Source organism: Dermacentor andersoni, chromosome 2, assembly GCF_023375885.2.
Source record: "Dermacentor andersoni chromosome 2, qqDerAnde1_hic_scaffold, whole genome shotgun sequence".
Lineage (NCBI taxonomy): Eukaryota > Metazoa > Arthropoda > Arachnida > Ixodida > Ixodidae > Dermacentor > Dermacentor andersoni.
In genome coordinates this window covers 206049979-206061405 of record NC_092815.1, presented here as the reverse complement: position 1 = coordinate 206061405, position 11427 = coordinate 206049979, and the positions used below count along the sequence as shown (strand labels likewise).

The 11427-nt window shown below is 42.4% G+C and overlaps 1 protein-coding gene across 3 annotated transcripts in view; it reads right to left on the bottom strand.

Annotated features, from left to right (window-relative positions):
• Positions 1-5344: 5344 nt before the first annotated feature.
• LOC126540205 (uncharacterized) overlaps positions 5345-11427 on the bottom strand; it is a 52369-nt gene continuing 46286 nt past the window's right edge. For 2 of the 3 annotated variants that reach the window (XR_008614442.1, XR_011892898.1), the window contains one exon: positions 5345-6622. Coding sequence is in view for 1 of the 3 variants with exons in the window: in XM_072286613.1 (XP_072142714.1) it covers positions 6342-6622; positions 10927-10997 (352 nt within the window). In the remaining 2 variants the exon portion in view is untranslated. Of the gene's footprint in view, positions 6623-10926; positions 10998-11427 lie in introns of all 3 variants that reach the window. The other variant, XM_072286613.1, reaches the window with a different exon arrangement.

Here is an 11427-nt window from a genome sequence, read left to right as displayed (position 1 = left end):
TGAAAGGTGCAATAAATGCCCTTGTGATTGTTTTCACTACTGTGTTGACGTTCCTTTGTCCCAAGAGTACGGAGGAGAACCCTATATCTCCCACACCGTACGGCTGGCCTTTTCCTGCATCGCTTTCCACGCTGAAAGCTCGAAACGCCCATCAAATCGAATGGCGGGGCATTTGAATATATAGCTCCAAAGGAAGAACAACAAAACAAATTTTGCGCCTTCGAAAACAAAATGACGTCACTTCTGCTTTTAACGGACATGGCGTCACATTATTTTTTCTTCCGCCGGAAGTGTTCCCACCACATACAGATGGCGCTAAGCCCGATGGACCGCCATGTTTTGAACGTATGGGCTCTTATGGAAGCTTTGCTACCAGGTACATTTACCTTGCAATGGCCCTGATGGTCGCCCGGGGGTTTTAGGAGCCCAGCGCCTGTCTGCGTCTGCAACTTTAGTAAAAATACCACTTAGAAAAATACTTCAGGAAAAATATAGATGTTCGTCTATGAAGGTGTCCGAGCTATATTCTGGCTGCTTTAAGATGTAGTGGAAAGCATGATGCAGTAGGAAAAGCTACTGCCGCAGTGCTTGACATACTATGGCTCCACTTTGCGGAAATAGTAGCACCTGTTATAGAACCCACACAGCAAAAGGAGATGAACCAGGTGTGACAGAGCCGTCGATGTAGATATGATGTCGTCGTTCGTAGCAACACGAGATGTGTTGAAAAGTGAAATACTTCTGTTGGCTAAGGGTTCTTTATTTGCTCTTTACACCAGGAAAAGTGGTAATGTCACTAGCATAAGAAGCCAAACTTGGACATTGTGGACACGATGTCTTGTACGCAAGGTTCTAGACCACCATAGTGCTCAAATGTGACGAGGGGAATGCACCACGAGTATGCATGTATGAACTCGCACCAACAACGCTCTTTTCTAAACTGTGGTAGAGTTCCGCCACCTAAGGGCGCCCTTCGACAACCCAGTCTATGCACTCTCATGCAGGCTGGACTGTGCAAAGTCCGCCAAGGAGCGCCGGCTCCTGGCGGATCGGTTTGCCCTCGACGTCGCGTTGGAAGCCATGCAGGCAAGTTCGTTGCAGGACCCCACTGAGTCGCCGCTGCAACTCAAGTCGCTCAAGAGACTGACCGAGGTGCAGACATTCTATGTCAGCTACTGCAGTCACTTCTGCGGAGAGCCCCGCGGCCAAGTGATGTGCAACCTGGCCACGAACGGCTCTGAATTTAGCAGCACATTCAGATGACAGCCGAGACCGCAGACAGGGCGCCGACTTGCCTGTTTGTGTAGACTATCGGTGGAACGTAGAATGCAGCTGGGTCTCCCATATCAACTACGCACTGACTTAAAGGCTATCCTGCGACCTTCAAATTCCCTTGACTATTTACCGAAGGAAACGGAGCGTTGACTTCCGTATGAATCATCTGGAATATATCAATGCACAGTTGACCATAAAGGGGTGCACTTTCTTTGGATTTACATATATGTAGCTGATCATTAAATTTATTATGCTTCAAACGGAATATAAGTACTTCAATTTGCTGTGACTGAGATAATAGCATTATAAAATAAAGAAAGCATTCTGCTTCATTGAGACTTACTTACAATACAAGACATTTGCACGAGTGCAAGACGTTTAACTTGCATAAAAAAGGTAAGTGAACGTAGTGAAGCAATACTGCGGTATACAGATAGAGATATTATTATTACTGCTTCAAATTTGATAGGTTATAATAAATTTGGTGGTAGCGCATTTCTTTCTGGCATGTCTTACCTTGCTTTATTAGAGCACTGTAAAAATGCCTAACATAAGCACCGCATGTTTTTACCAAAGCATTCAAGTTTGCAGCAGTTATTTCTCCTTACAATGCTTATGAATTCAGCCGCCTTGCAATTACACAAGCACAATCACATGAGCATACCACAAAACGAGCACCCAAGCTTTCGTTGCCTTCCTTTAAAGGTGGTGCCCAAGCTGCAGCAACATGTTTCCTGCTTTCACATGCAATGTGAACCCATTGAACGTACCATGAATATAACAGAGAACAAGTGTTTTGAGTCCAGTACAGTAAGTGTATATAGGAGTGGCTGTGAGCTCCGGCATCGCATCGTCATGGCTGTACAAGTCACACACAAACTAAATTCTGCCTCCATTCCACCCTGTGAAAGCGTATGCGCAGCAAAGCTGTTACCAACGTTAGATTATGTTACACAAGCACTACCACCACAAGCGACATATGTCACACATGCATGCTTCCTCATTCTTCCAGGCTGTCCGCCAAGTGCAAGTGCATTATTGAACTAAATGAATATTTGAAAGTAAATTGCATAATGAAATGCGTAATGCACAGCTTACACACAAGCTGCAGACATGATAGCTTTGTATTGTTATTCGAATATACGAGAAAACAAATATGTTACGCGGTAACTGAAAGACAAAGCCCTTTTTCAGCTGCTGTTTGAGATCTATCCAAGTGGCCGTGGCCGCTAGGTGGCGGTACTGTTAGAACAGCATACATCCTCATTCTTGTAGGCCTTCCTCTTAGCGAGCGTTCGTTACTAAACTAATTAAATTTCTCAAATAAAAATTAAATTCGTAATGTACAACTTACACACAACCTGCAAGTATGACAGCATCGGACTGTAATTCAAATATACGAGAAAACATCATTCTGTTACGCGGAAACTTAAAGACGAAGCCTTCCAGCTGCTGTCTTTTTTTCTTTTTTTTTTTTTTTTGAGTACCACGCAGGCGGACATGAGAAATCCCGACCAACTAGAGGCAACAGCTTTTCTTTACAAAAAAGAACAAGCCACACGCAAGTACACTGCTTTTACAAAGCGCTTTACAGATTCTTTGCACACTGCCCTTAATCTAAAACTATCTAATGTTTCAAGTGCGGTGCTAAAACTGACACGGAACGAAAGGAAGACACAAAACCACGGGCAAAGCACTGACTTTCCATTAATAGATTTTATTGTACAATTTTATATAGGTCACATGCTCACCACACGACCCACTAGAACAGGAGGCAAAACAGTGAAAAAAGAAAAAAGACTGGCATAATACTGCACAAATTGCAAGTCCACTGGCAGCGAAGAGCACTCTGACTGAAGCAGCATCCAACCAACGTTGCTTACGTCATCTTCTACATGCCAACATTCCAAAATTGGGTTCCCGCTATGGTGATAGTGATTATGGGTTGAACATGAAAAGGAGAGTGGGAATATATAACAATACTGTGCAGAGCGAATCTGATACTTGGGATATTTTGTCGATAACCAAGTTCTGCATGGAGTCTTACGAGAAAGCAGTCTACTTATAACATGCCGATAGATAAAAGTTGTCGCCCCATTTCCATGTTTTTCAGCCAAGATGTGAGTCTACTGGCATACGCAAGGGTTTTGGTGAAGGGAGCAGCGTTTAGCCACTATGTGAGCAGGCTGGCAGTTGGGTAGTGAGCAACGCTAATTCAGGATACGAAGGGATATACCTTACAGGTATACACATCTCTGACTCAACAGATTGTGAGCAGATTATGCCAGATCATGTGGCACAATGATTACTGGGCTCTGCTGCAGTATTTTACAAGAGGACAAATAAAGGAGCAGAAAAGAAGAAAATCACTGCTGACTGTGTGATATATGGCATCTGCCCAACCTTGAGCTTAGCACTTTAATAGCGAGCAGCCAGTAGAGAGGAGTGGATGTGAAAAAATATGAGTAGAGAAAGACAAGAGATGTAAGAACTTGTACAAATATGCCTAATGTGTATAAGTACACACAAACAGGCAGTTATGTGAATTATTCAGTAGTTAGTGCGTGATGCCACTTTTGTTGATGGACCCAGTTGCCATCGCAGTTTGGGTACAGAAAATAGAATGAACCGCACAGCGTTGCGGCATTTCAATGGAACTTTGTCTTACACAGCTTAGTTCTTTTTCTTTATTTGTGAATCATTCTTTCCTGTCTGCGCATGCGCGATCAGGGAGGCAAAGGAGTGGGCGCAGCCTGCGTGACAAGTTGACTTGTGGTGCCCTCATCAACTTGGAAGCTTTTTCACACAGCAATCATCCGACAGACACTACCACTTTCCTCCATATTGTTTCGCATAGTCATGACAATAACAAAAACAAAGGGACTAGTGAGTCTCCTGCATCCCTTCGAGCGGTGTTAAAATCGATTTCTCAAGGCAGTAGTGATGCAAATTTTGTTTTGCTTTTATTACTTTATTGGATACCCGTCCACCCGCTACTTATGTTACAGAGCCTCAATCCCCAGACCGCGACACAGACTTACATTACCCTTTAAATGTTACCAGTTCAAAACACGCATTACGAGCAGCACAACTTTGGATGACAAAAAGTAGACGTCATCAAAACCTGTTGTGGCGGTCTCGTGATACCAGATACCACTGACGCATCAACACACACTTGTGGCCATGCTACTAAAAGCCAAGTCCATTCTGCATTCAGCGTAATGAGAGGGGAGAGTGTGTGTCCCTGTTTCAAAAAAGAAGCGAACAATTGGAAGGGTCACTTTTTAACCTTGATGCAGTCGGTAAGTATCAGACACATAAGTACCAGCATGTCATGTTCAAGATCATTCAGCGCACCGCGGGCAGCTGCAGGCGCTACCAGATCTCAGAGGTCATGCCGAGGAGCCTCGCGTTTTAGGTGATGCATCACTTCTGGCAAGTAGCACTAATGGCGTATCAAAAACGATGTTTTCGGCCCTGAAAATGGCTATTCTTGAAAACTTTTCGTAGTGCGTCCACTCGTATGTTAAGCGTAAAATTTTGCACGGAGGCTCCGCAATACCTGCACTGTCTTAAACTAGGCTTTTTATGCAGTTCAATATTTCACTGCAGTTCACCCTTACCAGCCACATAACATAGCTCAAACAACTGGCAAGAGTTTCAAACCTGCGGCCACCTCGACAGCTTGACTAACCCAGATAGTGTCACCACCGACTCGCCACTGGTTAAAACATCTCATTACAGACTCCTACCAATAAATGCGAATCCATACTTGGAGCTGTCACTCGTGCAATAAGGTGAGTTCGCTGTCGTAACTCGCGGCGAAGTGTTCACATTCAGTGTGTCCCATCAACAGCCAAGTTTCAGCAGAGGCGCTCTGCATGGTTTGGTTGCTAAAGCTTGCGGGGTGCACTTCAACATCGCCTGTGATACCTTTGCCAGGCACGGTCTTCACCAGTGTATTTGGGCATGCTGCTAATTAACAAAAAGACTACAGGAGAGGTGTGCGCGGGCACAGTGCAATAAATCTTTTGTATGTGCATATGCAGAAAGACTTAAGCACACCACATACGAAATAAAATGCAGACATTTTATTGAGTGCACAACCATAGTGATGAGATGGGATTGATGAACCAATAAAGCCATTTATTTGAGAGGACATACCTGGAAAGGCGGATGCGTTAGATCTCCCGTACGCCATGAATCGCCAGTACCGCACTACTGAGTGCATGGCACCGCCTGCGCTAACCATTTACACCAGATTGTAAGCTATATATTCGCAGTGCGGGACACGCCGAGATCTTACTCAAGGACCTATGACGTTTTAAAATTATCACATGTGGACTTATCACATTCATTCATTCATTCATGGCAACCTAACAGTACAAGAAAAGAAAATTCCACGTACGAATGCGCCTTAAGCTCTGTCAACCTAATTTTTTATAATATGGCATCATCTCAGCATTTTTTCCAGCTCTTTAACAGGTGGTTTTGAGGCTGCCAAATTATAACAAACTTTTGATGGAGTTCCTAATATATTCACTCTGCAGCCGATTTTAATGTCTCTGCACAATGGTTGAACGACTGCAAGCAACACCCGATTTATCTCTAAGAGCTCTTAGTGGGATAATCTATAATTCCCCCCCTGTTTCAGTTTCCCAGGAATATTACTAGCGCATAGCAATGAGATCATTCAGCTATCATGTGATGATGAGTATTAGGCGAGTACTTTGTGCTTATGGCTTCAGACTTCTTTTGTGGCATTATTTGTTATACTTCACCTCTCAATGTGTTGGAGAAAAAAAAAATATTTTTTCTAAACACGTCACGCCCTTGTTCATTCGAACATCTATAATCATTGCAAATGGCTGCATATACAATGCATTGTTTTGTTGAAAACGATGAATTCACAGAATTATAAAGCTATCTAATGCCAGGGCAAATGTTAGGCAAGTCCATGTACTAACTATCATTCCCATGCTGCCAAAACACCACACTCGTAGACTAGCCACAGAGTTCGCTCTAGCAAGCTTTGCTGAAAATTTCGTGCTTCATATATACACAGACTATAAATATGAGGAATGGCTCCGAACATGCCGATTATAGGAGCTGCAGTCAGAAAACGCCATCGGGCACAGGTGACATGCGTATGGCTTTTCTCCCGTGTGAATCCGCTTGTGTCGCACAAAATTGGACTTGTGCCATGTCTGGTATGGGCATTGGCGGCACACGAGTGGCTCGTCTCTCTTCCGGAACTTGATTCCCTGCTTCATTCTGGCAGCACCACTACGCAAGCTCGAATGGGAACGCCTCCAGGAAAGGTACATACCGCTCGCTGCCACAGCATCTGCAAATTTATAAGGCACAGCATGAAGAACAAATCTACACTAACAACAGAGGACGTTTTCTTTTTTTAAGCAATGCCTTAGCCTGCGCTAGTTGATCGTGGCTCTGACGAATACGTGAACATTACGAGAAACGAGGAGGACGTGGGTAAAAGGCACATATGATGCTTCGTGTATGCGTTTTAAAGTTATCTGCCCGCCCGGCCCCCTGTACCACTCTTAATAGATGTGCAACATACTTCCCCGTGTCTCTTGTCACCATTGTTTCTTCAACAAGCACGAAACCCCCGAGACATCGCTTCATCAATGTTTCACACTGCGCATCCACCTGAATCGCGTGGGATTACACTTAACATAGAATTACAAATAAAGAGGATGGTATACCTCACATTTAAGTGCACAGAATTGCCAGCTTCACAAAGGCTTCACTTGAAAGATTGCAACATGTGCGGTGGTTCTTCATAATTTTTATTTGCGCCTTATACCAAATTATAACGAACTTCTGATAGAATGAATACCTCTTTGTGCAATGAAGGACTTCATAATATATTTAATCCGCACCTGATTTTACTGTCTCTGCACAATGGTTGAACGACTGCATGCAGATCCTGCCCTGGTTCTTCTCCATGCTGTTCACACATTCATAGGAGAATTTTAGCCTGCTCAGAATACCAGAGAAGCTGATGGTATGATGATGGTTATTTCTATTGGCATCCCCTCTGAAGCGGGGTGGCGACAATCACCTAGCCTGCATGAGCTGTTGCAGTCTAGCATCTTGCGTATCTCTACGTTATATTCCTTCTGTTCAATAAGACCTCTAACTATTTCTATACAGTAAAGTTACTATGCCTCTAACATATCTGCTTCCATCAAACTTTTCCCTACTTTTTTTCGCGCCGGTATCTTGCTTATCTTAACTGCTGACCAGTTAACCCTCTCATCAGCTTTCAACCCCAGCTCTTCTGGAAGGTAGACATTCTATACTGTTCTAGCTAGGTGAATATCTTGGCATCTTATTACAATGAGCACAGTTGCCTCCCTTTAATTTTTTTCTGCAGCTGACACGTGCCTCACCACGATGTGAATATTTGCTCCTGTAAGTTTTTGTCCTCAGGCAGCCAGCTTGGGCCTCAAATATAAAGGCACTCCCGCTTTTTGTTAACGCACAAACTTTTCCCCCCAATTTCTTGCTCTCCGTCTTTACAAACTGCAACTTACAAATCCTTCGCACTCCAATTTACCGTCTCTCTCTCATTTTTTTTTAATGACTGACGACTCTGGGTTATTAACCTACACATTCAACTTGTGTTTGCTCCCAAATTTCTACCTTTTCCTCTACTCTGTGTTCGCATTTTTGAGGTAGATATACTTGTGAATTTATTACTATTGCAGTGACGGCTTATGTGCTTCCTTAGTTGGCTAAGTAAAGGTGTCCCTAGCATAATGAGATAAGAACAGTTACCCAAACAATAAAATGCTGATAACGTGTTTCGGTCGAACAAAAAGCCACAAATTATTGCTACCAGCAATGTTGCTGCAGTCTACATCTCGGTTCCGATATTCCCTAAATACCACACCGATAGACTAAAGTTCTCTAATGTGCTCAGTGACATGCAGTTGACCATTCGCTCTAGGTCTTCATTGGTTCAATAAGTGTCGCATTACCTCTGCATAAACATTGCTCAGGTACTTGCAACCCACACCGCTGAAATACAAGAGACACGAAAATAAAAATTGTAGTCGACAACAAGTGCAAACGCTTATTGCGTGGGTGTAACAATGTCAAGTGCCCTAGCATGAGTCACCTTGTTCAATCAGCACTGCAGCAGTCTTTTAAATGCGCAAAATTATGTTAACTATCAGAGATATTAATTTAAAGAATCAATTATGTATTGCATACAAATGAAGCATTTATCGCATTCAAACGGTGTTAACGCAAGCCTTCATGATAAAGTTCCCTCACCCTCGAGTAGTCATGGCAAGCCAGAAACAATATTACCTTGTGCGATTGGTGTGGGTAGTTGTTTAACCACATTCTGGCTTTTGCCTGAAGGACTAAGTGTAGTGTTGAGAAGGACCTGCTTCAACTTAATGCTTCAACATTATTTGCACACTATTCGACGTAGGTGGCACTCTATTTAGAATGTCCCAGAACTCAAATTTCTTGCATGAAAGAGTGCATTAGGAAAAACTTGCACCACGATACTTGGAGTCCTTCATAATTACACTATAATCAGTGATAAGAATGCATCAAAGGCCACTACCATAAAGGAGTTATGCACCCATCATACATCTCTCCACGCTGCAAGAAGAGAGAGACGATCACCACTGCATGCACCAGCAGCCAGAAGATGTACCACGATAGGCCAAATGGCTGCTTTCGTCCCCTTACATGCGGCATCATTTGCATGCGACTGCTCCACGAACAAGACGCTCACTCAGGGCATCAACACAAATGACGAGGGGATTTGCTGGCACACGTATCCTTGTTACATTTCGATAGAACTTGCCGTTACATTTCCGTGTTAGCGACTACCCAGAAGAAAATCTGGCACTAGTTTGTGCATATCCTGGCAGCATGGCTGTTCAGGCGGCAAAAATATGATAGGTAGTCAGTTCCGTTTACACGTTTATCAACATTTTTAACTGTCCTGCTTCCAAGAACAAAAGGCGCTCACCACACCAGACTAGGTCCCTGCCTCATGCTTCCGCTACATGAAGAGAACAGCAACAGACAGCACACATACACAACATTTCAGCCTGCACATTACATATGAACGCTAAGAATTAACTTATTATCAACAATAGACAACACGTGGACTTCCCAAAATTTCAACATTCTGGACCTTGCAAAATCTTCTGTCAACATTTTTGAGGCTCACTTATATTGCAAAACCGTTGCATGGTGGAAATCACAATTATATAGTTCTTAATTTCTTTTTCCTACCATTACTTGTTTTAAAAATGTTTCAGAGAATATAACTGCTTAGAATGTACAAATATACTTACAGATGCTGCAAGGAACGAAATGGCTAGATTAAGTAGCATGTGTATTTGAGAGTGCCTTGTTTTGTTTGTACGACGGAAATCCAAGCAACAAAATCAGTTAGTCGTGTACGCAAAACCTGTGAAATGGCCAAAGATAATGCTGTGTGCTAGCATACAAATGAATTGCTAAGAACACTAGAAGGAGCTGTACGTGCCGTCCTTTTTGATGAATTCATGCAAAATCGTAGAAAAATGCATGCGCTTCCCATTACAATCATAAATTGATAAAGCGCATCAATTCACATGTATTAGGTACAGAGTTTCTATTTTTATCTTCACTGAACTTTTAAAATGTGCCTGTAACAGGTAGCACAATTCTAACCCTTGATCTAAATTACTCTATGAAGAGGCCATTACTTCTACGAGAAATCAAAACACCTAATTAATTATCTAACATAATTACGTTATGTTCTTAATTATTTTACGGCACATATTTCAATCTAAGAATTGTAGCTAGCGGGTATGCAAGGCATATAGCTTAGAATGAGTTCTCAGGACTACGCCAGTTTTGGGACATTCATTTTCAGTGTGTCAGACGAAATGCATTGGCGTTCCACTTACTATTGTGCTTCAATGCATAAAACAATTCTTTCTTGAAAAGTAAGTGGAATAGCAGGGCATGTTCACCTCAAGTCTGATGGCGCACATATCGAAACTGGTGCCATCTTCAGAATTCGTTCTAAGTTGATGTGCCTTGCATACTGACTAGCTACCATTCGTAGATTAAAATATGTGCTGTAAAATAATTAATTAAAAAGTTCATTAGTACAGTCATGTTAATGATTCAATATCGTCCTCTTATTTCTCGTAGAAGTAATGGCCGCCACATTGAGTAATTTAGAGCAAGTGTTAGGACTGTTCTATCTGTCACAGGCAATCTTTAAAAATTTGGTACAGCTAAAAGAACACCCTGTATGTCCGCATAGTATGCAAAAAAAAAATTTTTTTTTCTGGTCAGAACTTAAAAAGCAGCACCCAATCATGATATTGTCCACAAAGCAAACTCCTGAATCAGTTGCCACAATGCTCGTGTTTGTGAAGGACAGAAGGGATCTTTTGCAGAAAAAATTGTGCAAATGCTAGGACAAGATAACTGTCACTTCTTACGGATGTTGACGGCAGATTCTCAGCTTCTGTCACCAAAGAACTACACAGCTACATGTCTGTCCAGAAATGAAGGCAAACTTTCACTCATAATAAAACCAAAAAGACGCTCGGGTAAACTTGAAATCAATGAGCAAACTTCATTCCCACTAACACAAAAAGCTTTTCACAGTGGCACATTGGTTTTTCCATTGAAGCTGCACAGCATGGCATTGCGTGCCAGCCCTGAAAAAAAGAGAAAGAAAAATGTTGCAAATGAAACCGTTGCAGACACAACATTAAATGATGTGACGATGGCATCAAGTGTACTCGCGTAATGCAGTTCTCGTGGTTTGTTTGACTACATTTATGATTAAACCAGTGCAGTGTGCCTGAAGCTACGGGTCTCGCTAGAACCAATCACAAATGATAACATGTCGAGTGTGTCGAACAAAGCACAAATGCATTCCACAAAGCTGCACTTCAGTAATCCTCCCGTGATCTTTCCGATTCATCTGCTTGGCATATAAGAGGATTAGTGACGGCAAAAGGTGATTTCTTTAGTGTTTTTAATGGATGACTCATCCTAACGGGATACAGTTACTAAGGTCTTCGTTGATATTAAGGAACATCGACAATGACTTGTTTTTACTCACGAGCTACCTCATAATAACAT